The sequence below is a fragment of the Lissotriton vulgaris genome, chromosome 10 (assembly GCF_964263255.1).
Source record: "Lissotriton vulgaris chromosome 10, aLisVul1.2, whole genome shotgun sequence".
Classification (NCBI taxonomy): domain Eukaryota; kingdom Metazoa; phylum Chordata; class Amphibia; order Caudata; family Salamandridae; genus Lissotriton; species Lissotriton vulgaris.
In genome coordinates this window covers 503,667,504-503,695,283 of record NC_141698.1, presented here as the reverse complement: position 1 = coordinate 503,695,283, position 27,780 = coordinate 503,667,504, and the positions used below count along the sequence as shown (strand labels likewise).

Sequence of the window (27,780 nt, the reverse complement as noted above, 5' to 3'; positions counted from 1 at the left end):
TGCTGGTCAATGTCTATGCATCACACGCCCCACTCATCACTTCTCCTACAAACTCTTAGCCCCTATGTTTTACAAAAAAGAGGTAACCCTGTGTCCCTCAGAACCTGGGTAAGCGTGATTAACAACAAAAATGGTTCTGTCGGGTGGTAGCAAGAATTACTTTAGTACACTAGTCACTTTGTTCACCAGTGTCACTATTCACATGTTTTAAGCATCTATCGAAACCAAAACGGAATGAAGCAATTCCCGTGCATTGTGTTCTTGTTTTTATTTAAAAAAAACTTGTTTCTCAAAGAGGTTTGCTTTTGTGTTCTGAGCTGTTACAGCCTTCCTTTAAAGTAATTCTTGCTACCACCCGACAGAACCATTTTTGTTGTTAATAACTCTTAGCCCCTAGGCAGACTGATGTTCCGACTTGGGGCCTGGGTCCCCTCCGTGGTGCAGGGTAGGCCGGTGTCAAAGGCACAACAGTCCTGACAAACCACCAAGTCTCAGGCTCAAGAATTCCCTTTTCGGAGCTGGGCCCCGCAAGCAACGGCACCGACCACAGGTGCAGGGCCTCCACACGCCTCAGCCTGACACCTCCACCATTCATAGTGTGCCTGCGCCTACTGGGCCAGTCTTCTCTCTCAAGGCCCAGCGAGCTATGGGGTAAGGCCAGTCTCCACCGTTCACCACTGGGTCTTTGCTTGGGAGCCCCTGAATCCCAACAAGCAATAGATGCTTGCAGCCCCCCGCTGAGGGTAATGCACCAGGGTAGCTGCCGGCTCTCTATGTCATCCCGCTAACAGTGAACAAATGCACGATGAGGGGGTCTGCAGCCTCGCGCTCACCTCATGCCCCGGGTACAGAATCCCCTCTACTGCAAGGGGAGTCTCCTCTCCTCCAATTTCGAGTCTCCTCAAGGGTGTATACTGGCTATGCTGCACTTCGGGGAACCAAGGTTCTCTCGCACTCAGCCATTGCAGTGCACGGGCCGGCTCGCAATGTCACTCCAGCCAGGCGGTGCCGCTGCGTAGGTGGCACATCATCGGGCGCGGCGGCCTGGAAATACCGCTGCACCAGCGCTAGATGCCACTCCACGCCTATTTGGAGTTGGCTGCACCAGGGTATGGGAAGCTGCGCCTCATCACTCCGGGCCGAAGCCAAGACCCAGCATTGCCCACAGCGCTGCTCTGTCTCCGACGACTTCCTCCTGGGATCCGCGTTCCTGCGGGCCTCCGCTACGGCGCACCAATCCTGCAGCCTCCAGTACCCCGATCGCGAGTGGAGGGGCCAACGGCGCCTACGTGACTCTTGCCCAGCCTCCGTGATCCCCAAAGAGCGATAAATCTGTGGTTTTCAGCCACGGCGAGCGGAGCTCCTTAGGTTCAGTGACACTCCGCTGCCATCTTGGCCACTCCCCTTGTGCACATTTTAAAAGGCAGGGCTCATAGCCTCCTCTGGATCCCGGATGTCTGTCTGTAACAAACAGCTTCTCAATCTTGGAGGCTTCTACGGCCAAATAAATTCAAAGAGTTCATAGTAATCAAATCGACATTTAAGGAAATGTCCACCAGTCAGCTTGATTCACATACCTCACCCTGAAACCAGCACCTGCGTGTTATATGTAGGCCCAGATATAAGTAAGGAGTCACTTCCAGTATGTGTACCAGTCTTATTCTGACACAATCGGGCAGCAGAATTTCTTCTGCCCGCATCAGCATGCAGATATGGATCAGTCTTCCCTCTTCCTTTTCATTAACTGGACCTAGTATCTTGAGCAACCCCAACTCTTATGCATTCATTGCTCAGGAGGGCGAGGAGGACCCTGCCAGTGTGCTCTAATGCGCTGCTCATCCATGAGTCCACCAGAGGTGGCTGGCTCAGAATGCTCCAGGTCACCGTAGCTTCCATTATGTCTCCGTCATAAATCTGCTTTTCCTCCCCCTTACTTGACTGAACCTGTGACTTTATCAGGTTCCATAGCCTCCCTGGCGTTTATACACTTAATTTTCTGGGCTTATTCTCCTATTGTGTGGGTTTCAGCAGAATGGCTACTGCTCAAAGCTGCCAGGAGTGCTTGGAGGAGCTGTGCTCTATAAAGTTTAAACTTTTAAGAGATTTTCCTGTGACTGTACTGTCACCCCCAGGTACCCAAGAAATTCTTACCTGTGCTACAGAAGCACAGAAATCAGTTTAAAAATTCAGCAGGATTGGAAATATCTTTGCACTTGTCTAACTGGGCAAAATGTAAATAAAGAGATTTAAAAAGCGGTTTAAAAAGTAGAAGTGAAAACAAAATTGCCTAACAAAAGCCTACCTAAAAATCATTCTCATCTGAAACCAAAGGTACTAGTGGTGCTTCCAAATGATGACGGCATTCATGTCAGTCTCTTGCGTGTATATGACCAATAGTAAGTTTCTGCTCTCCAGAAAAGAGCCTATCTCCTACAGAGGCAGCACCTGAAACAGCAGTTTCCTTGCAACTCTGGTCTAATGGCACAAATTCAAGGACCTTGCACTTTTGTGAATGGAAAAGAATAGACTATCTGGTATATAATGAGTCCAGGTTATAGGAAGCTATTCTGAATGGGATGGACCTAAGCCACTGTAAGACCAACAGATGTCTCATGTTCTTTCGAATATAATTTTTGATGGCATGCCCTTGAGTTTACTTTGCACTGAGGCAACATTCACACAAGTTATTGTTTATGGAATCCGTTGCTTCACAAATCCTTGGGCTGGAAACCGGGAAAGTGAGCCAATTTTAAATTACGGTGAAAGGTCTTGTAGTATTTACTATGTCTAGTTGCACTTATTTGTTCAACTGTCCTGTTTTTTCTGAATTGAAATGTTTTGGATGATGGCTAGCTTACCACTGTGTTTGCTTGCATGTGAAACACATTTTTCTTGAGCCAAACTATCTAAACCTTCAACCAATCTAACGATCTTTTTGTTCACTTTATAGCAGAGTCCATTTCTTGCCAGCAACTGCAGAACACTTTGAACACTATTTTCTGGCTCACAACATGAAGCGCCAAAATCCCTAGCAGGAGGATTGTAAGGGATCCTCCAATAGCAATGCTACTCTCTGCATAAATGGCTATGTACAAGGTCCATCAAATTAAGTGCTTTAAAGCCTGGTTACCCTCTTTGGGGAGCACAAAATCATTCTGCTGCTTTCCCTCTCAAACTAAATTAATAGAGATCCCCATCATGTTCCAGTCACCTTTAAGTAGCAAGTGTATGCAGATGTAGCATTTGTAAGTGGTTTTAAGGATGTTTGAAACTGAGTTGCTTACCTGCGTTGTTCAAGCAATTCTACAACTTAAGACTTAGATTCTGGGTCAACGAAGTCTGGACATGCTGTTTTTAGAACATCCCAATCATAAAAAATCAGGGTGACCACCAGAAACCTTGAAGGCATTCCAAATTAAACTGCACCCTCCATTTGTGTGGTTTCAGTTGTATGTATTTATCACACTGGCAAAATACCTTGTGTTTAAAAGAAATGCATGCACTATTGGCATGGACTTCAGTCCTCCTATTATACTAGCCAGCTATAATTCCATAGCCTTTCTCAATACTAAGGGGAGTATATTTGGCCAGTATACGCGGATGAATCACATTGATCAACCACACAGAGGACTTTAGCAGAGATTTTACTATCACTGGGTACTTGCGCAACCAAACTGTTGCAAGGATCATGAGAACCATTCTATGCACATTGTTCACAAGAACAGATTCTCTGAAGCTTGAAGAGAACTCGCTTATGCTCTTGCCTATTCTTCCCACTTATTTTTCATAATATCGATTAAATGAAGCTCTGTAAAATTATGAGCCAAACACGAATGGTATTTATTTATGGGGAAAAAACAATACAGAATGGTCACACACAAACTAAAGAGCACATTGAAAGGTATATTGTGTAAGGTATAAAATTAGCTAAATAAAAAATTGGGTTCATTATTAATTTATTTAAATACAAAATGTTCACGCTAGAAACTTACCTTAACGCTTGTAAGTTTTAACATCTACCGAACGTTAGCTATTTGCCTGTATACTATTTGCTCATAAACTCTTTACTCCGATCAAAAGGGAAACCTTTTGGGGGCAGGAGGGCTGAAAGGTCATTTCCGGGTAAGGCTCTCCTAGTTGCAAAACGAGACACTGCTGCAGGATGGATGTTTCCTACTCCCCCAACCCTACTGTGATGGAAATGAGGTGTGGATTGGTGTGCACCACAAGAGCATGTAGTCCATAAGGCCAGAAGCTGCGCCCACAAACATGGAAACATGGGCGGGGGTGGCGGAAGTGGTTGGTTCAATGTGCCTAAGATTGTAAGAGATATTAATTCCTGGACATTAATTATACTAATCATGGTGTACTACTTGGGTGTTGCTCCTTTGCTCAGGTGTTGCTGCTTTGCTTAGACGCGGTACTTTACTATGTATTGTGATTTATGTGTGTCAACTGTTTATCTTCGCCATCTTAGATGGCCTGAACTCAATGAAATCCGTTTATCCAACACCCAAAAAAAAAAAGTAGGGGCCCTGTGAAAAAGTGGCTTGTAGTAAGGATTTCCACATGGAGTCGGGATGTAGGTTCCAAGTAAGTCTTTAATGTCATATAGTTACAGGAAGTAGAGGTGAGCAGGTGGAAAATATGCTATGACGTATGCCCTACCAGGAGCTGTCCTCCTGGAAGAAAGAGGACAGAGCAGGAGAGAAACATTCACCTTACTACATGGCTCTATATATACTGGACCAGAATAAGGTACAGTGTGTATAGAGTCCACAAACCCCAGAGGTATAACAGAGATTAAAGTCAGGACTGACCTTACTCTTAAAAGTGGTAGCTCGGTCGAGCAGTAAGGCAATACCAGAGGACAGTGTAAAGCATTTGTTGTACACAGTCAGCAAAAGGTTTCACACACTCAAGGACTGAACTCCAGGCCAATTGTTTTTATATAAACAGATATAGTTGTTTTATTTTTAGAACCAACAGGTATAAAAATATACTTTTCTCAATATGAGTGCTCTCATGTAATTAATTTGCAAAGAGGCAATAAACTTTGTGAACACAATAGATACAGGGGTTGCTGTAGGCAACACAATTCTAAACACACTATAGCTCAATGGGTTATCATATATGCACAGTTCATTACTTCGTAGATTACTTTGGTAGTTCCAGGACTGGATCCTAGGTTCATCCTGGAGTCTAAGCTAAAATTATTTTAGTAAAATCATTTTAGTTATGGTAGTGATTTTTCAGGAATATAAAGCGGTTTTAAAACTTGACACTTAGAAACTTTTCAATGAAAAACTGGCAATGTTATCCAATGGGAGAAAGTTCAAGTTGCAGGTAAAGTATGATCTTGTTACTTTTGTAATCCAGTACTGGGCTCCTGGGTCCCGCACTGGGGTCTCAACTTAAAACAGGTGAGTAATTGTGTTTCAAAATTTCGTAAGATTTTTACAGAATATTTCAGATTTTCAAAAGTAGACAAAAGAAATTTCATAGAAAAGCAGACAATGGATTCCTATGGAGAAAACCAGAGATAGGGGATAAGCCCATCTCTTTTATTTCTTTTTCCAGAGCCAGGAGTCTGTACTCTATCTAATCTCTAGGCCAACTTGGCTAACAAGCTGTCCTCTTCACTGGGACTAGTCCCAATGTTTTCTCTGGGCCCTGGCCCACCTGTGTAGGTCCTAGGGTCCCAGAGTGTGAATCTTGGAGTTAAGAATACAGGGCCCCTCCTCTCCCTAGAGATGAGGATGGGGAAGGGGGAGGGGGGGGGGGGAGAGTCTCCTCCTCCTCTAGCACCTCTTTTTCCTCTGACCGGTCATCACCCTATTCAGATGGGTGGCCATTAGCATACTCAGCCAAGAGCTCCTGGAGCCCTACTTTGGTTGGATGCAGGCCCACTGGTATATTTTTCAATTTGCATAAGGACCTTACTTCTCTGAAATTTAAGTGTAAGTAAGGTGTGGGGTCGAGCTCCTCCACCAGGTCCTGGGCAATATTATCCTCACTAATAGTTGGGTGTGGTCGAGACATTCTAACCTGATAGTTCTAACCCTCTACCCTGACTATAGTGACTTATTTTTCTAAAATCCTAATGGGACTTAAACAAGGCCCTACCAGACTTTTAGTATTTTGGAAAAAAACACTTTCAGAATTCTAAAGGCAATTTATGAGTTCTGTCGTGTGATCAGATGGTAACCAAGTAGTCCAATGTAACGGGGTGAGGCTGCGTACTGAAGAAGAGTGGTGGGCACCCGGAATTGACCCAGTACAACCTCCTTCCTTACAGACAGAGTCATGGGGTACGGATCACGACGAACAAGAAGAAGTGGAACGCGGCTCCTTTAACAGGGCATACACGGAGGAGGAGGATCCTCCTCTTGCACACGTCAGAGAGACCGGATTGGCTAAAACTGAGGAAGTGATGTTCTTGGCGCGTGACATCACCCCCGAAGAGACAGCGAGGAGCGGAGAACCGGAGACCGGAGATTGCAGAACCGAAGGAAGAAGTGGAGAACCCGAAGAACAACTGGGAGCAAGCGGAGGAGCGTCCGAGGCGAAGCCAGGAGGCCAACGACCCTGCGAGCCGCCGTGCCACTCTCCCGGGGGAGGAGCGTGGCTTTCCCAGGTACGGCAGCGTATGGCGGCTTGGGTGGGAATCAAGCGTGTAAAATAGTGTACAGAACCCCTGTTTGTATCCTGCGTTACCCCCCTCTCGTTTCCATTTACCCTGCGTTTACCCTCACTGTCTGTGTACATCCCATCCACTTCACTGGCGTGTGTTAGAGTTGTGCACGTTCACCGGTGATTCCTCTCCCGACTCACTACACCCGGTCCCTAGGTGCCTAAGACCCCAGCGGACAGCTGAACTAACGGCTCCCTTTCTGTTGGTCTTCTCTTTCCATGGGACACTGGAGCCGAGGTAGCAGCTTAAAACCCCGACCCTGACCAGACCTTGAGGGGCAGTGCTATACCCAGAAGACAAGAAGGAAGAACACCCGAACGCCAAAACAGATCCCAGTCAGTTCGCAAAAGAGAGACTAACGTTCAGAACGAGGAGAACATTAATGATAAAAACAAACCGAGGAATACCAATAAAGCCCTCTTTAACCCCACGAACAGAAGTCCTACTCGTTCCTGCACCACAACCTGATACCTCTACTGCCCCTGGTCCACAAGCCCAGCCCACATCCAACAAATGCAAGTTTGTATCCCACCGCTGATCCACCAATGTGGATTGGTTTTATATCAATTGTTTTTATATCAACAGATATAGTTGCTTTATTTTTAGAACCAACAGGTATAACAATATACTTTTCTCGATAGGAGTACACTCATGTAATAACTTTGCAAAGAGGCAATAAACTTTGTGAACACAATAGATACAGGGTTTGCAGTAGGCAACACAATTCTAAACACACTATAGCATTGAGCTCAATGGGTTTTCATCATATAGGTACAGTTGATTATTTTGTGGATTACTTTGTTAGTTCCAGGACTGGATCCTACGTTCAGTCCTGGGGTAAAATCGTTTTAGTTATGGTAGTGATTTTTCAGGAATATAAAGCGGTTTTAAAAGTTGACACTTAGAAACTTTTCAATGAAAAACTGGCAATGTTATTGTTGTAATTTAATCCCCCAAATGGTACGTCCCATCCACCCCTTCCCCTTTGACCTAGTTGGTGTGCCCTGCCCTGGAGCTTGCCATGGAATGTTGGGACACTCTCCAGTGAGGAGAGTGGATGGTTAATAAACAAACAGACCTGCTTACACCTTATTCTGGTCTCTGGGCATTTGTATTTTCAACACTGGCGACGGAACTGCGCAGGGGGCAGAAGTTAACCATCTCCCCTTTGAGTGCTCTCTCCACACACACACGCAAGAGGAAGAGGAAGAACTTGTGTTTGGGAAGAACCTATGGAAGATATGAACTGACAAGATCAAAGTCAGCTATACATGAAAATGATGCTGTAGCGACAAGAGTAAAATAATCAAAGGAGTTTGCGGTTGAAGTGGCTGTCAGGATTTTCAAGCTGAGGAGGTGAGAGCCCTTGCTTTCCGTGGTGTCCTACGAGGCACTGTTGGGTCATATCCCAGCTGACACCCGTCCCTGCGATAATGTGTGTATGCAGAGGCAGATAGTGGTTCTGGGTTGTCGCACATTCGAGCCCTGTGACTGTCATAATCGGGCAGGAAGCGTGTAAGGAGTCGGGCAAATGTGTTCTTCAATCCGCGTTTCATATGGAAAGAAAAGTGAATTTAACCACATCATTGCTACTATATATTCCCGCTGTGTGCTGCCATTTGCAAAATCCCATTGTTTGTGACAAGGTCAACTCGTCATAAGCAGTTGACCTTGTCACAAGCATCGAAGGGGTTAAAGAAGGCTACCTGTTTTCGAGCAGAGCCTTGTGACTGACTGGGAGCGTGGTTGTTCGCCTGTGGTGTCGTCTGAGCCTGGGTTTACACCGGGGTAACGCCGTGCTGGTCCTGTTGGTCCCGAGTGCTTTTAATCCCAAGTGCGTGTGGGCACCGGAAAGGCCACACGTCATTGTATACTGTGGAGAGGTTGTCGCAGCCACCAGCGGTCCGCCGCTTGAGAGGAGCTTCTCGGCCGAGTGTGTCTGTTCACCAGAGTTCATCGGGAGCAGGAGAGCTGCGTAGTCAGAGATTCCGGTCAGCGTGTCAGAACTTCCTGGAAGACGGATAGCTGGGACGTCCCCCGGCGCTCCAGCAGCTAAGGGCCAGTAAACCTGAGAATAAAAGTTAACCCCATGCTACCTGCGATTTCTGTCTGCTTCCCGGTCTGTTGCTTGGCGTTTTTTTTTTTCTTACGTAACCTGCCGAATGAATTGACTGTCATAAGTTCGTGCGGGAGTGTGGGACATCACACAGACTTTGTGGAAACCAGGCAGACTGTCATAAACTAATATATTTACCAGGCTGAGACTTCCTTTGAAAGAGAGTTTTGTCTCTATAGTAAATATTGCATGTGAAGTGTAACTTTTTAAAGTGTTTTCCCCTGAAGATTTGATAATCCTATTCTGGTGGTGTTAACTGTGTAAGAGATCAACCATGGTAGCAGCAAGCATGAGCCAACCCCCGCCCTTCCTGAATGAGATAGGTGAACCAGAAATCAGTTGGAAGGAGTGGGTGAAACTTTTTGAATCTTATTTAATAGCTGTTGGTGGGGAAAAATACAAGCCTGAAAGGAAAAAACACATTTTATTACACAATTTGGGTAGGCAAGGGCGCAAGGTCTTGGAGTCTCTCCCAATGTTAGATCAGGAAGGACAAGATGAAACAGAGGTGGATGAATATGAGCAGACCATGGAAACGTTAGAGAAACATTTTGGGGACAAGGTTAATGTGATGTTGGAAAACCATAAGTTTTTCAAAAGAAGTGAGGGAAAGCAGGAGTCCGTACAGAATTTCATTGCTGCATTGTGGGGCTTAACACAGCTATGTGAGTTTGGTAACCTAACTGATTCCCTTATAAGGGATCAGCTCGTAAGATGTACCAATAACCCACGCATCCAAGAGAAGTTGCTAGCCAAAAACCCAGGTTTAAGAGAAGCCATCGAAATAGCTTAATCTGTAGAACACACAGCTAGATGCATTAAGGAGATGAAAACCAATGGGGAGGAAGTAGCTTCTGTAAAAGATGAAGAGGAGGGCAATGAAATATGTAAGATAAGGTCAAAAGATAATTACAGTGTGAGAGGAGAAACTAAGGAGAAGGGACCTAAGTGCTACAGGTGTGGCAACAATAACCATTTTGCAACCTTTTACCAGTGCCCTGCCAGGTTTGTCACGTGTAAAAGATGTAATAGGAGAGGGCATTTCGCGAGAGTATGTAGAGATGGTGAACAACACACAAGAAACGATGGTAAGAGTACAGAGAAGTGTGCAGCCAGGGAAGTAAAGTGCATAGAACAAAGATGCGAGAAAATAATTTTGCAGGTAAAAGACATAGATGGAACTGTAAATGCTATTTACCCCAAATGTGATGTCTTCCTCGATGGCCAATGTGTAGAAATGTATGCAGATTCTTGCTCTCCTTACACCTTACTGAACAGAGACGATTTTGTGTCCATGGAAAATTGTAATATGAAACAATTGAAAATGCCTAACATTTCTCCCACAGGGTATAACAAGGGAAAAATACCATTGGTGGGCATGAAAAATGTTCAACTACGCTTTAAGGACAGGAAAAATTTTGGTCCAGTGTATGTAGTGGAATCAGGATCCAATTTGCTGGGTTGGGTTCACCAAAAGGAGCTGGGTATCATCCTAGATCCAAATAGTACTGAACAGGTTTTGCTCACTGACAGGCCCCAGGGAAGTGAAAACATTTGTGAGGAATTTGGGCAACTATTTAGAGACGAGCTTGGTTGCTTGCACATGTTCCAACACAAAATTAAGTTGAAATATAACGCTAGACCAGTTGTACATAAAGTACGCCCTGTACCCCTCAAGTTGAAGGTACCCCTAGAAGAGGAATTGCGCAAACTTTGTGAGTTACATATAATACAACCTGTAACCTGCACAGAGTGGTTGGCTCCGATGGTTATCGCGGCCAAAGCCAATGGGGAGGGTATTCGTCTGTGTGGATTTGCGCAGCCTCAATGACAATATATGGGTGGAAAGACATCCCTTGCCCATAATTAACGAAATGCTGAGTACCATGGGTCCAGCTAAGTACTTCAGTGTAATCGACCTGTCCATGGCATATCACCAAATTGAACTCCACCCAGAATCTAGGCCCCTCACGGCGTTCATCACCCCAGTAGGAGCATACATGTTCAAACGGATGCCTATTGGCCTGGCGTCTGCAGCAGCTATATTCCAGAAGGCGATGCAGAAGATACTGGAAGGAGTGGGGAACACCATGTGTTTCCAGGACGACTTCCTAGTATATGGCCAAACCGAGGAAGAACATGATGGGGTCGTGAGACAGGTGTTCAGCAGACTTATGGAGGCAGGCCTGACTGTGAAGAAGGAAAGATGTAAAATAAAAGTTAAGGAAGTTGAGTATTTAGGCCACAAGATTACGGAAGGTGGATTCAGACCGAAGGGCAGTTTAATCCAAGCGGTGAAGGAAGCATCCAGCCCCAAGAACAAGGAAGAACTAAGGTCCTTCTTAGGGCTTTTAGAGTATATGTCAAAGTACATGGACAATTTTGCTGCCAAGTGTGAGCCCATGAGGGAATTAATGAAGAACAAGGATTTTCTATGGAACAAAGAGCATGATGCTGTGGTAAAATCACTGAAAGAGGAATTAATACCCTCCTCAGCTTTAGGAACTTTTGATGCATCAAAGAAAACCATCCTAGCCACAGATGCTTCCAACAAGGGCCTGGATGCAACCCCGATACAAAAAGATGGTAAAGAGGAGAAAATCATTGCGTTTGCTTCCCGGAGTCTCACAAACCCAGAACGGAACTACTCCGTAATTGAAAGGGAGGCCCTGGCCTGTTTCTGGGCTGTTAGACATTTCAAGTTTTTCTTGTGGGGTTTAAGGTTCTCCATCCGGACTGATCATAAACCCCTCACCTTCATCTTTTCCGTGAAGGGACTAGAGAATTGTACACCTCGCATCAGCAGATGGATCTTGGGCCTGGAGCACTATAATTTCAATGTGGAGTATGTACCTGGAAAGGAGAAAAAAAATGCGGATTTCCTATCAAGGTCACCGTTACCGGATGTGGGGGAAAAGGAAGAAGCTTTCGACAGTCCAATACTAATGACGGAGACACCTGCTATCACAGAAGAGGAGTGGGAATAAGAGACTAAGGAAGACAAGGAAATAAATGTGCTGAAAGAGTACATGGAGAAAGAATGGCCGAGCAGGAAGAGTGAACTTGAGGCTAACATAGACGAGTATTGGGAAGTGAGAAATGAACTAAACTTTATAATAAGGCAGAATCTGTCGTAATCATAGAGTGGTTCCTCCCAAAGGCCTCAGGAAGAAGGTCATCGACTTGGCGCATGAAGGCCACGTAGGGCGCAGCCTTACTAAAGCTAGAGTCAGATCCAGTTTCTGGTCCCCAGGATGGATGCCATGACCGAACTAGCCGTCAAGGATTGTGGGGCGTGCGCAAAAAGCGACAAATCTAAGACAGTACAGAAAGCACCGTTATCTCCAGTGGAAGTGCCAATCAAACCATGGAGCAAGCTGGCTATGGACATATCGGGCCCATGCAAGAACTAGGAGAGAGAAGAAGATTCATGCTGGTTTTAAATCGATTACACGACCCATTGGATCAAGCAAAAGTTTGTCCATTCTGTCATTACGAGGACGGTGGTTGAGTTCTTGAACGGAGTATTTGTTGAGGAAGGCATTCCAGTGACTTTGGTTACAGATAATGGGGTGCAGTTTTGCTCTGAAGAGATGCGTACATTTCTCAAGGGTTTGGACATTAAACATGAAACCAGAGCTTTATACTGCCCTACAGCCAAAGGACTGGTTGAGCGAGCAAACAGAATCATCAAGGAGCATATCCAATTAGCAGCAACCAATGGGAATGATATAGAAGAGTCCCTTAGAAAGTGTCTGTGGGCTTACCACACCTCCCCAAATGAGGTCACAGGCATTTCGCCCTTTGTGGCACTGCGTGGACGTGAACCTTGCACCAAGTTTAATCCTAGTTGGCTGAGTGGGGGTGAGCCCAGAGTAGTGGGCCGGGAAGCAAGGGCAGAGAAAGTCCAACTCCACCAAGACAGATACAAGCTGTGGTATGACACTAAGCATGGGGTGAAGGATCCCAAGTGGGAGGTAGGTGACAGGGTACAAGTCAGGAAGAACATCAAAGTGGGAGCCACCCGAAGTAAATACTACATGCCCTGTAAAATTGCCAAAGTGCTTAAGAATGTGGTTCAACTTCAGAATGGCCAATGGTGGAGCTTTGACAAAATTTGTAAATGCGAATGAGTATGTTCAATGTTCGTTTTATTCCCTTTTGTGGTGCTATGGTACTACCTTATCCCACCGCGGTGGGGTCTTGTTTTTGCTCTGTGTCACCCTATGGAAAGGAGATGTGTTGTAATTTAATCCCCCAAATGGTACGTCCCATCCACCCCTTCCCCTTCCCCTTTGACCCAGTTGGTGTGCCCTGCCCTGGAGCTTGCCATGGAATGTTGCGACACTCTCCAGTGAGGAGAGTGGATGGTTAATAAACAGACCTGCTTACACCTTATTCTGGTCTCTGGGCATTTGTATTTTCAACAGTTATCCAATAGGAGAAAGTTCAGGTTGCAGGTAAAGTATGATCTCGTTACTTTTGTAATCCAGTACTGGGCTCCTGGGTCCAGCACTGGGGTCTCAACTTAAAACAGGTGAGTAATTGCGTTTCAGTATTTCGTATGATTTTTACAGAATATTTCAAATTTTCAAAAGTTGACACTTCCAAGAAATTTCAAAGTAAAGCAGACAATGGATTCCTATGGAGAAAATACAGATTACCAGTAAACCCGGTAAAGATTACTTTTGCGGTTCAGTACTGGGCTACAAGGTACAGTGACTGGCTTTTCCCCTGATCACAGGTGAGTACTTCGGAATTCGGGTGATTTTATATGAATATTTTTAGTTTCCAAAACTTCACACTTAGAAGATTTTGCGAGTCAAACCAGTCAATGTTATCCAATGGCAGGTAAGTGAGTTATCGGTTTCCAGGTGAGTACTTGGCTGGTGAAGTTAGGGTTCTGGGCATAGACTCAGTGGTCCCCCAGGGTCAGGTAAGTACAGTTGGTTCACCCCCAGCGGCACAGGGGCGGCCGGGTGCAGAGGTAGTTAGGCCCAATGTTATCCAATGAGGGAAAGGGGGCCTCCGGTTGGTGGCTGTTGACAACCAGGCCACACAGCTGTGGGAGCTGGGCTCCTGGTCACTTGCTCAAGGCAATTGAGGCAGTAGAATAGGGTAGAGGTTGCACTGCCAGGGGCACTCAGGCAGCTGGGTGCAGGGTGCTTTTGAGCCGTCAGGCACTGAATGTTATTCAAAAAGGAACTGGAAAAGGGAACAAAGGCTGCAGGCTCGGGGACGAAGTATCTTCTGGAGCGACCAACACTTTGAGGGGTAAGTTGGGATCTAGGAGAATAGGTAGGTACCCAAAAGTAAGGCACAGGGGGCCATGGGGCCCCCTGCTGGTCGCGTTCCTCTGTCCTGAGGCTGCAGGCGTCGTTGGAGGTCGTCGAGGAGGGTCTTTGGGCACTGGACTTCGGGTCCCAGTCATCGAGGAACGTCCTTGTGGTCCTAGATCACTCTGGCACGGGCCGGGATCGGCGGGTGCAGAGTGGGTTGGTCCAGAGCTCCCTGGCTGGCACCAGGGGTGTTGTTGCAGCAGAGCCTCTGCTGATGGGAGTCCCAGGCTTTAAGAGGGTCAAGGCAGGCAGGTCCTTTGGGTGTCCCAAGGTTGCTGTCCGCAGGAGTCGCCGGGATTAGGCAGGAGCAGGTTCCAGGACCGACAGGCCGTTAGGGCTGGGGCCAAGTCAGATGTTAGCAGCTGCACGGCGGGTCTTCTTCTTGATCTTCTTTTTTCTTATTGAGATCTGAGGATTGAAGGTTCAGGGAGCCCCTAAATACTGAATTTAGGGGCGTTACAGGTAGGGCAAGGACAGGGACGAACAGGGCCCTGTCCTGGGGTGGGTACACACCCTAGCCTGCTCCTCTCCTGTGGGAGGGGGGCAGGAGCCTAGCTGGGATTGGGAAGGGCTCCCCATCTTCAAGACGGCCGGAGCCCGGGGTTGTGCTTCACCTCGTCTCCCCCACCTGAGGGGTGGGGTTGGCAAAGGCTGGCACACCCCCCTTCCTGACGTAGTTTTTCCCGCCAGTCTTCCCGCCAGAGTGGGGGTCAGGACTGGTGAGGGCCAGTTGCTGGGTACAGCAAATGGTCTGGAGAAGCGCACAGAGGTGGCATGCCTTTAAAGCTTCGCCCTGCCCATACTGGGGGAGGAGACCTAGCACCTCAACCAGGATGTGCATTGTTGCAGGTCCAGGAGAGCAGGGGGGTCTCCACCCAGGGGTCCAGCAACATGTCTGCTGTGTGGCAGCCTCTGCAGCCACTCAGCCCAGACGTGGATTGTAGGCTAGGATTTCAGGGGGCATCTCTAAGATGCCCTCTGGTGCATTTTCCCACACTGGCATCAATGCAGGTTTAATGTGCTGAGAAGTTTGGTACCAAGCTCGTCAGTCTTCAGTGTGGCCATTACGGTGCTGTGGAGTTTGTAATGACAAACTCCCAGCACCATATACTCTTAATGGCATCACTGCACTTACAGTGCCCAGGAATGGCCCTGGCTACTGTAGGGGCACAGGGCTCATGCACCTGTGCCCACACCTCTGGCATAGGGTACCCAGCTAGGGGGGTGACTGAAGTATACCAGGGCAGTGGGTTCTGTGGGCATGGCACACAGGGATGTGTGCCATGTCGCCTCTTAGTTTGGTTCTGTACTTAGACACTCAGCCTGCAAAGGCAGTGTGTGGGTGTCAGGGTACAGGGCCCCTGAGGGTGGCACAATAAGTGCTGCAGCCCTCAGGGGTCTTCTCTGGCCACCAGGCCCTGTGTACCTAGGGTTATATGATTATACCACGCTAACCAGTACCACGCATGGCATTACCAAGCTAATGTTACTTCGCAAGTGGCTTTAGCACGCAGCATTTTTGTACGCAGGATTATTCTACGGTAAAAAAACATCTTCGAAACATCTTACGTCCCTTAGGCACATATACATAATGATAGTGATACGCTAAACAATTTGTGCATATTATTATTAGCGTTAGTAGGCTATATCCAGGGAAATGAGGCATGGAGAGGGGTCAGGCTACAGAAGGAAAGGAGAGAAACACTTCATACTTTTTAGTCAGGGTAATTTTTATTTACAAAGATTTGTTTTCTTACCTGACAACTGCACGCCTTTCATCAGCAGCCCTTACTTCCACCAACCACAGAAACAAGCGTCAAAACACGTCTATGAAAATTAAAAAAGGACTTCTATAATGACGGACAAGCTACGCTACGACGTTGTGGAGGCTCTTTCATTGATGTCAGGGGCACCGAAGACCGTTTTATGTAAGTTTCTTCTTTTTTTTCTATCTGCTCGTTTTTAGGTTTTTTTTTGGGAGGGGGGGGGGGTTGGGGGACAGCCCCCCCCCAAGCCTCCTCTTTTTTATTTGACCTTTAACTCACATTCCTTTACTACGTATTTCGTAGTAAAGGAATGCGTGGTAAAGATTATAGTGGTAACCACGCATGCGTTGTAAAGCATGCGTGGTTACTGAATTCGTGGAAACGGCTTCGTTGTAGTGGCTGTTTCCCGGTGTCAGGGTACAGGGCCCCTGAGGGTGGCACAATAAGTGCTGCAGCCCTCAGGGGTCTTCTCTGGCCACCAGGCCCTGTGTACCTAGGGTACCATTTACTAAGGGCTGACAGTTGGCCAGAGACGTCAATTGGGTTTTAGTTGTAACACAGTTTTAGGAAAGGAGCACAGGCCCTGGGTACCTGGTTGGCAGGAGCCCAGGGCACACTCAGTCAAAGCACATCAGCAGTCAGAAAAAAGTGGGGGCATACCAATGCAAGAAAGATGGCACTTTCTCAGAGGCGCCTTCATGCAAAAATATTGTTTTTGTAACTCTGAAATGTGAACTAACAGACAAATTCTGCCTAATGAGGTGCCGAGAAAGCACATTTACACAAGTTTCGATTAACAAATCTGGACCCCTCTATGAAATGCTGAAAATTAAACTGGGTAGCTGTAAAGGTGGTAATGTTGGGACAAAGTGTTTAGTGGCCTCCAAGTACACAAACACCAATAAACAGCTCATTATAAGTACCTTTTTAGCTTCAAATACCCAGTGGCTTTTTCCATCCTCGTCAATCTGGTTCCACCAGCGTAAACCAACCAGGAGTCTTCCAGTTATGTTCTAAAGAGAGAAGTGTTTCAGTCAGAATTTCAGTGGAGTACATTACATCACTGTTAGTGTATTTATAGGAAATCTGTTAGAAGCCTATATAAACTACTTTCAAACTCCAATTGAGATGACAATTTGTCAGACTAATTCCTATGCTGGAAAGAGGCATAATGGGTGGGAAAATGGTTAACTTTCACTTTGCCTGAATATATTATTTGAGACTAGGGCCTTATTATGACGTTGAAGCGGATTTCGCTTTTTGACAGGCTTTTCATGTCTGAAAGCCCAACATGAAATGCCTCGGGGAAACCAACATCGTAATCCTGACGCCGAAAATACCGTCCTTATGGGATAACGTGCTGGTTGCGGCTGGCCAACTGGCTCCTTGAGCCCGTCAGAAGCCAGCCGGAATGACTGGCCGGTTTCACTCCCAACCGCCGCCATTGTAATACTGCGGTCTAATGTGAAACCTCAGATGTCATCCTGAAAGCCTCCGACCGACATCAAAATGAAGCCCTTAGCGTACACTTGTCTAGCACTTAAGAGGTATGAGGAACCTCTATATGCAGAAAACACAAAAACTATGTCAAGGGTGGTTTTAGCACTACATCAAGAACATTAGAGGTAAGATTTTCAAAGTACTAAAAACATTAATTAATTATAACCCATCTGGAGACTACACACTTTAAAAACATTCATCACTAGGATGTCCGCCAATATATGTGGAATTATAAGATCTACTTTAAAAGGACAATAGTTAAGCAAGGTTCCTGGATTCACACACATTTACAACCGGGATATCCCATTTAGCAATCACTAAGGTCCCAACTGAGGGCTTTTGTCACTAATTAAGCAGCTACCTACTAACAATAATACTATTTCCGTATATTGATCTTCTAGTATAGATTTTCTGACTTTTGAGGTTTTGCCTGGAGAGAATTTAACATTTGCCATCAGTCACAATTTGGAAAGAGTCCTTGATGAATAGTATACAGATCTTTCATACAGATATTCAAAAACCTTACATTCTACTATTCCATTATTGCGATACATGCACAAGAAGGTTAGGGCAACTTTTTAAAATTACCACATCGAACGATTTGCAATCTATAATGCAATCCTAAAATCCTGAACCATTTTTCAATGATTGAGATGCTCAACATCCCAGATGTAAAACTGACATTGTTCATGTGTTTGTTAGTTCATAATTTAATGTTTGTTGGGATCATACCCATGCACAACTGGCTCCGATTAAAGAGCTGTATTATCCTTGAGCAGATAATAATAAGCCAGAATCAAGGGTGCTATTTTTTGCAATGATAAGGGCTTGGCTTACCATTGCTTCACCTATGATGTGGTAGCTGAACTCCCTGATGTAAAGATTGGGAGCATACATTAACGAGTGTCCTGTAATATAAAAATATTGCCAGACATTTAGGTAAGGGTCCATTCTTTTACATCACCCGACAAAGTATGCTTGCACATTAAAATAGCAAAGCTTGATAATATGAAAGTATGCTACTATGTCTCTCCTGAGCTGTGTTTTTGTTTTTTAATGAATTGTTTGAGTTACGAGACCTTCATCTAAAGCAGCTTTCCTATGTTTAACCAGTCCAAAGTACTTGTGTATATCAGTATGTGTATTTATGTATTAGTCTGAAAAATATTTGACAACATGTATTACTACATGTAATATAAAGTCCATAGATAATAAAAAAGTATTACTGTGAAGTAAAATAAGCAATATGAAGCCCATTGCCAGTAATAAATAAAATTATTTTCTAATACTGCTCCGCGGCTCTCCTTATAATATATATCTTTACATGCATCCAAGAGTTTGGACTTCTTTGAACAATGTATACATGATATTGTACAATCACAGTGGATATAAGATAACTTGACAACTGTGCAGTTGGTCCTTAGTGCATGGTGCTCTGCCATGGCTAATGACTCACTGTGACCAGTACCAACCTGAGCAACGGTTTGTTTCTTCCCAGTGATTGTCGGCACCTATGTATGCTATTCCTTGCCTTGACCAAAGATGTATATGATACTTCAAAGCATTGGCTGAATGGAGTTTGCCAACTCCATTGCAGTGTATGGACACTTCATCATCCATGCACTGGAAAGAAAGCACTACTATCTAGGCCACAGCTTTCCAAACTGTGTCGCGCGATCCACACGTAGGTGTGTCGCGCGATCCACACGTAGGTGTGTCGCGCGATCCACACGTAGGTGTGTCGCGCGATCCACACGTAGGTGTGTCGCGCGATCCACACGTAGGTGTGTCGCGCGATCCACACGTAGGTGTGTCGCGCGATCCACACGTAGGTGTGTCGCGCGATCCACACGTAGGTGTGTCGCGCGATCCACACGTAGGTGTGTCGCGCGATCCACACGTAGGTGTGTCGCGCGATCCACACGTAGGTGTGTCGTGCGATGTGATGCGATGATATCTGCTGGCCGGCCGATATTAGGGGAATGAGACGTGCACACGACGTGAAGGCGGAGGGGAGCCTTGTGGACAGGAGCTCAAGTGAGTATTGACCCCCTCCCTCCCTCCGTGAGTGCTACGGGGCTGCTCACGGCCCTGAGCGCGAGGCCTTGCTGGGACACTGATATCGGAGCCGCCGCTACCCCACCATCCCAGGCACTCACTCGGTCGGTAAGTATTGAGGCTTAGACAGTTTTGGTTTTGAACTGTTTAGAGATGCATCGATAATTTATATTTGCGCAAAAAGAGATTTTAAACCGCTTACGTCTTTCACTGTTGGGATGCATTATGGAAGTTGTTGTGTTTTAGGCAGTACGGATGAATTTAAGCTGTGCAGGTGGTGATCACGTCGAGCAAAGGGGAAGGTTAATTGAGGAGAAGGGGCGGAAGTTGGGTTTAAAGGTCAGGTGTTTGAATGCTGAGGAAAACTCCTTTTGTGACGCAGAGAGGAAGACTGATGTTGTGCAGCAGGTATGCGATGGGGGGTACGAAAGAAGGCGAGGGGGAGAGATTAGAATGAATGTAGTGTGATGAAGACATTTGGTCAGGCACATTATGACGAATAGTGAAACAGACTCGGAAGGCTTGAGTGGGAGGTTGTGATGTAAAGGGGTGAGAGGGTGGTATGCATGCTCTTGATAGTTGTGAGGTGAGAAGGGCAGAAGGTTATAAAGGTACATGAATGATAGTTTTAAGGAGAGGGAGGTTGTGGAATTGGGATGTTGGGAAGGGGTACGAAGGGAGGGGCAAATATGAGGGTATTGTCGGCATGGTCATTGCATAGGAATGTTTAATAGACCATAACAGTATGAAATTGGTAAACACAATATGAATATGAGTGAGACATCAGGTTGTTTGTGTGTGTGTGTGTGTGAATGGGGGTGGGGGTGGGGTGGGGTGGGGTTGTGTGTGTGTGTGTGGGGGTGGTTGTGTGTGGATGGGGTTGTGCCGTAAATCACTGGGGCATGTGTCAATGTGTGCATGATTATATTCTTGTTTCATACACAAACCTAACCTTGCTTTCACTCAGTTTTACCAGTCACTGGCTTTGTTAGACTAGATTAACAATTGCTTTATTAACCGTCCTGCTTTCTCAAATTTTCCTGGAAATGCACCATTTCCACACTACTTTTTAAAAAATTTCTCGCATCCCCCTTAGGTGGTTGGGGCTCGCTCGCTCGCGTTACCGTGTCCCTGAATTTATTTTCACAAAAAGTTGTGTCACCAACATGAAAAGTTTGGAAAGCTGTGATCTAGGCAGATTAACTGCCTCCCAACCAATCAAATGGTGATCTGCCGTAAACATGAAAATCAACATATGGGCGGATCCAAACTCCCTCTTTCTATTCTGCTTTTTAAATGTTCTTTTTTGTGATTACAAGAATTCTGAGACACAGCTACATTTGTCTATAGTCAGACCTAAAGAAAGTGTTATGCAGTGCTCCATTTGTAAAAGAATAAATACAGAGGCTCACAGTTTTGCTCAGAAGCCGGCAACCTGGCGCTGTTAAATGTCAATGTGCCAAATTTCAAGGCTTCACAGGGTTCAATTCCACCTCATGCCTTTTTAATCCATCAGTAGATACTCCATGATTATGTATCTCACATTTGCAGGTTCCTGCTTTCTCCCTTGGTCATATTTGTTCCATTTTTCTCTTTCTCCTTCCTTTAGCATGGCTATTAGGCATTTGGTAACCATTTTAGAAGGGGGAGCAGGGCATTAGTGTACCTGCGTTATGAAGACATCTTGGAAACTAAATTCAAAACATTGTAGTACATTTCTGTTGCTGTTTAATCTGGAAAGGAAACCTAGGTCGTTAGATGTTTAGGCGGAAAATCTGTTTTCTAAAGATCATTGGAAAAATACTAAATTGGGATGATACCTAACTTTTCAACCTGAAAGAGGCTATTAGTTCTAGATTCCTTACCTTAGAATTACCCCCAGCATCAGACTGGATCTGGAGAATTTTTCTTCAACAGTACCCCTGCCCGTCGGTAGGTGGCGTCAGTCAACTCCGCGTTAGTCGTTGACGTCGTGTTCGCCGTAATGACGTTGCAGTTCTACTTAGACGCCGCCCCTGCACGCTGACATCAGTTCTTTCTTTTTCTACACCAGCCAGCGCAGATCTGGAGAGCGGGACATTTAGTCACTTTTTGACTGTCATTTTTCGACTTTTGTTGACATCTTTTTTGAGTTGTTCGACTCCAGGTGCACAGAATTGTCACATTGGCAGACCGGCTTCAATCCTTGTGACTCTGGTCAAAGTTGATGTTGGTTACGGATCCGCACAGGGGCGGCATCTAAGTAGATACTGTGCCATTATTCCAGCGATCACAACGCCAACACCCAACACAGAGTCGACCAACACCACCTTCAAACACGCAGGGGTACTGCTGACGAAAAATTCTCTGGATACAGTCTGACGCATGGGGGTAATTCCAAGGTAAGGAATCTATAACTAATATATGTCTCTTACAGATATATCATTACCCAAGGGAAGCAACTTGTTCTTAAATGCCTGTGATCGGCACTTTTTTATTATTTCTATTTGAAGTCTGTCGAGAAGGACCACTAGCCCATTTAGACAGTCTAGTGGTAAGTTAACAACAGAACGCCTTACAATTTGTGCAGCCATTGCACGTGGTGGCACATCACCTATTTTTTGGTTCTGGAGCTTATTTTTCGTCATCAGGCTTAGACGCAGAACAAGAGAGAGAAAGGTAGAAAAGTGAGAAAAAAGGAGGAGGAAAAAGGGTGGCAGGGGGAGAAAGCACAGAAGGAAAGAAGCTGGCAGCTGCAGGTTTTAGATAAAAGAGGCAGGAAGTGCAATATTGTGGAAGAAAGAGGTATGAGTCAAAACTATATAGCCCCATAGAACCATCTTTAAAACTACTGTATAAGTTTACTAAATCAGCTAGTCTGAAGAAAAAACATTTTTTTGTGACCAATCGCATCTACTACACCCCAGTCAGAATAGCCAAATTCACCCCACTACCTGAACCAAAATGCGCAAGATGCATGGCACCCAAAGCCAACGACATAAACGTTTTATGAGTGTCCCGAATTAGGATTGTTTTAGAAAGGGGTTGGAGACTACCTGTGTAAAATCTTTGAAGTCAACATCGAGGTTAATGGATCTTTAGTTTTTTTTCGCTAATGATGAACTCTCCACCTCGGACCTAGTACCCACTCATAGAGGGTTGTTGTTATGTCAGATTTTGTAGGCCCGTAGGGAGATATGCACAAAATGGAACGATCCCCTTCCCCCGAAAACAGAAGACTGGCTCAAATCCGCACTTACAATGGCTCGGCTTGATCCTGTTGGAACCAATGATAGCCCAAGGAGTATTTGGCAACCTCTTATCAGTATGGGCCGAGATTTGAGACTGTTTTGACATCTATGGCTAAAGTCATCCGGTCCCATGATTACACCATAACTCCAAAAGGGGTTGGTCGGGCGACCTAAGCAAGTGCAGGAAACTGGTGGGCGCCCATTTCGATAACGACGGCTTTGTAAGTTCTGCAGTATGCTTATTGGTGAGATGAGGACAAAATATATATATATATATATATATATATATATATATATATATATATATATATTCCCTGAAAAAACCATAGGTTTTAGACCTTATATAGTTAGGGATTAGCATTTACAAAACCATAATTTACTCGCACAAAACCATAGAAATTCGCATATATAGTTAGTTGCAATAACTATATGTCGCGCACCCGCAATCCACTGCTGATGATGTCACATATTACATCATTCATGACATGGTCAGTGACATCACTGATGACATCACTGATGACATCTCAAATGACATCACTGATGACAACACCCAGTGACTGTAGGTTTCTGTAAAGTTAAAATATGTCTTACATATTGAAGAATGAGTGGATGTATAAGTGTCTGGATGAAGGATTTAGTAGGTGCATCACTGACTGTATGAGAGTGATTAAATGTGCCTCACTGAGTGCATGGATTAGTGACTAAACTGTCTTAATTTGTGCATCATTATATCTGTTGTTCTGTAAACTGCTGCATGTGTTGATCAGTAGCTATATGAGTAACTATATGGGTTATTGATTGGTTGCCGAAGTATTTGTATGGGAGAGTGAGTGTGTGTGTGTGTGTGTGTGGGTGGCTGGGAGGTGTGTGATTCTGTGCATAGATGTGTCAACAGTTGATTAACTAGATGTATGCATTCAAAACTGCATGTGGAAACAACTGTATGGATTGTTGACTGTGTGCATGGGTGTATTGGTGAGTGAATGTATATCTCAGTGCTACATGTCAAAGTAAGTACATATGTAAAACACAGTACATGTGAGAGTTGTCATATATAAATTACTGTGCATAAGAGCCAGTGAATGTGTGAGTGGCTATATGGATCATTGTAAACTTGTATCAGGGATTGTATAAGAGAGTAAATATGTGTTAGTATATGTTTGAATAAGTAAGGTGTGTATAACTGTATAGTTGAGGAAATGGAGGTGCGATTGATTTTCTGCATGAGTGACTAGGTGTGTGAGTAACTCCATGGATGAGTGACAGTCTGTGAGTGTCTGTTTACACTGATTGTATCTAAGGTTATATTAGAGTCTGAAGAGGTTCATCGTATTATCACATGAATGATATCATCAGTGATGTGATCAGTAATGTCAAATGAGATGTTATCAGTGATTTCATCAGTGATGTCATTTGAGATGTCATCAGTGATGTCATTTGAGATGTCATTTGAGATGTCATCAGTGATGTCATTTAAGATGTCATCAGTGATGTCATTTAAGATGTCATCAGTGATGTCATTTGAGATGTCATCAGTGATGTCATTTGAGATGTCATCAGTAATGTCACTGACCATATCATGAATGATGTAATATGTGACATCATCAGCAGTGGATTGCGGGTGTGCGATATATAGTTATTGCAACTAACTATATATGCGAATTTCTATGGTTTTGTGCAAGTAAATTATGGTTTTGTAAATGCTAATCCCCAACTATATAAGGTCTAAAACCTATGGTTTTTTCAGTGAATTTTCAAGGTTTTGTAAATGCTAATTCCTAACTATATATGGTCTATAACCTATGGTTTTTTCAGTGAATTTCAATGGTTTTTTAATAGCAAATATCAAAAGCTGTAAAATGTCAAGTACGTGGTAGGTAAAAACATTTTCGTATTTATGCACGCTGATATGCTTTGAACGCTGCCCCCCCCTCTTTTCTTTTAAAAATTGGAAGAAACAAAAAGTATTCCCATTAATGTACATGTTTATGAAACGATTACACAAATGAAACATTTGTGAGTTTTAAATTTCCGGAGAAGTATAATTCACCAATAGCTTTCTCTGTAGATGTTTTTCCATTAACAATCCCAGTTCCATCACCCGCCCAGGATATCACTACTGTTAATTGTCATTGTTGCTTCTGTTTTAATAAAAAATGTTTCAAGGTGTTTACTGTTTTTGTTGCGATGTATATATTTATAAGTTATTAAAGTGTTATAATCCTACTAATTTTTTATCAATTATTGCTCTTTAAGATATTCCCTGTCTACAAACAGAGAAGAATAGGAATATTCTGTCTCCCTTTGCAGATAGTGAAGGATAGGTAATGCGGACGTTTGTCCCCCGTTGTAATCCGTCATGCCCGTTTTTCTCCCCACTGATTGATTGATTGGCTGGACATTTGTTGTTCAAGGAATAGTTCTTTCGAGGTATTCTCTGTTTGCAAATAACGTGGAATAGAAATATTCTGTCTAGTCTTTGCAAGTAGTGAAGGGTGGGTAATGAGGACCTTTGTCCCCCGTTGTAATCTGTCATGCCCATCTACTCCCCACTGATTGATAAACTAGTTCCACCCGGACCATTTATTAGAGGTACATCATCTGGCTCAACCGGAGGGTACCCCTAATAAAGAAGACATATGTAAAATACGAAGTAATCACTGTATCCTGTTAAACAGAAACTTTAGCATGAAACACACTTAAAAAGGAAAGGAAAGAAATCGAACAAAATCAGTAGGCCACTGATGAGTTTTTGACTTCGCTAGAAATAAGAAACATAAAAATGGGGAGAGAACCCAAGCTTGACGTTACGACAGCCACGAGGTAGCTAGGCTCCGCCACCCACCCCCTCCCCACTGCCTCCCCCCACTGCTCCCCAAGCATGTCTGTCTCACCGCCCGCCACGCCCAATAACGGTAACATGAAATAGATACAAATCAGCAGATACCTACCCCCATTCCGGAAACTCCCGAAGTGCAACAGGTTCGCGGCTACGCCCATCCGGAAGACGAGGCCTTCGGCACGTGTAGGGCGAGTCCTGCTGGCAGCCGTCGGCCGGGGAGGTCGTCGCATAAGGTGGGCCAGGAGAGGAGCCGAGGCCGACGGGATCCCTTGTCCCATCCTCTTCTTTTTTCAATAATGGCTGCGACAACGGGGGGGGTGGTATGTCTTGCCACCGACACCCCCCCCCCCCCCCGGGCCAGGAGAGGAGCAGAGGCCAACGGGATCCCTCTTCTTTCTTCAATGTCTGCGACAACGGGGGGGATGTCTTGCACATGCCACCGACCCCCCCCTCCCCTCATATCTCCTGGTCTGGCCCCGGCTTGGTATGAGCTCCCCGTTCGGTCCTGAAGCGGCGCCCTGCAGGCCACGGGGGGGGGGGATGTCTTGCCTCTGCCTCCGACCCCCCCCTCTTTTTTTTTTTTTGAAAATCTGTTTATTAGCATAGTCATTGGAGCAGTTACATCACGGATATCAACGCCAGGTGTCGGCGTGGGGTGCGCTGGGAGGGAGAGGCAGCGCGAACGAGCCTCTCCCACCCCCCCAGGTGGGGGCCCCTCAGCTGCACCCCTAACGCTCCACTCACCCAACAAAAGGTCTCGTCTACTATTGCGAGGCAATGATGCTCCGCTCACCCAGCGGGGGTCTCGTCCACTGTTGCGAGGCAACGGCGCTTCTGAGTTCAGCTAGAAAATGAGTCCTGCGTCCAGAAACGTTCTCCTCAACTTTGAAGATTCTATAAGAGCCACGGGGGCCCCCGACCCCCGCAGACACCCCCGATGGGGAATGACTGCCATGATCACCCACGGAACGACCACGACGTAGCCGCGGGACGTCGGCGTGCTCTTGAAATGACCAAAATCCTGCAAGACTACCAACTTGATCAGTTCTGGTGGGACACCAGTATGACCCGGTAGGAGAGATTGTTGCTTCCCACCCCACTTTGACTGATGGTTCATGTCGCCAGTCCCCTCTGCTACCCTTCAACGAAAACTTTTGGACTGCCGAAAGAGGTCCAGGTCCAACTAGAGTTGGTGGAGACATTTTGACTATACTTGGACCTTCCTGACCTCACCCAAAATGGCGCCGGTACAAATGAAACTCTCAACTCCTTGTTGTGCCCCGATTGCTCAGCCTTGATATCATGAGATATGTATGCAGTTTTTAGCACATGAATTGATATGGGATAAGACTGATTATATGTTCGGACAATGAATTGATCCGGGATGGGTATTGATTATACGTTCGAACAATGAATTGACATGGGACGGGTACTGATTACACGTTCGGACAATGAATTGATATTAAGTTCTAATGCATCATTGATTACTGTATTTATTGAAGTTTCGAATTGTCGACACTTTTGGTACTTGCTCACAATGAATTTTCGATATGATTTTGTTGCACTGGTCGCACTTTTTACTATGAAATCAACGACCACGGACTCTTATGTTTTCCACAAATAAATTACCCCCCCCCCCCCATTTACAGTTCCAGCCTGCTCCGTGGCCGGCCCACGGGGTTGTAGGCCCGTATTTGTGCACCAACATTTTTATTACAGGTTTTTGAAAAAGCAAACATAGTTGTAACGCGTAGGTTTTTTCAGTGAATTTCAATGGTTTTTTAATAGCAAATATGAAAAGCTGTAAAATGTCAAGTACGTGGTAGGTAAAAACATTTTCGTATTTATGCACGCTGATGTGCTTTGAACGCTGCCCCCCCCCCTCCTCTTTTCTTTTAGGAGTATTCTCTCTTTGCAGATAGTGAAGGGTAGGTAACGTAAGCCTTTGCCCCCATTGTAACACGTCGTGCCTGCTTCCCTCTACATTTGATTGATTGTTATCCAAGCATTTACTGTTTTAGAATTGGGTGCTCTCATGCTAACGCCAGTTTCAATCTGAAACATCCAGAAACACTGTAGACTACCAATTCAATCAGTTCCGGTGGAGCCCCAACGTGACCCGGTAGAGAAGAACTTGCCCTCCCCTCTTTGACTGATTGTTCTTGAAGCCTGTCCCTTCTGTTGTCATTTAACAGAACTTTTTGGACTGCTGAAAGGGGTTGTATTCCGACCGCT

At 45.2% G+C, this 27,780-nt stretch overlaps 1 protein-coding gene across 1 annotated transcript in view; it reads right to left on the bottom strand.

Moving 5' to 3' along the window:
* The window catches only part of TVP23A (trans-golgi network vesicle protein 23 homolog A), a 158,496-nt gene that overhangs the window by 108,333 nt on the left and 22,383 nt on the right, over positions 1 to 27,780 (bottom strand). Inside the window, exon 4 of the mRNA XM_086941361.1 lies at positions 16,839 to 16,928. Within this exon, the coding sequence (XP_086797487.1) occupies positions 16,839 to 16,928 (90 nt within the window). The remainder of the gene's footprint in view (positions 1 to 16,838; positions 16,929 to 27,780) is intronic.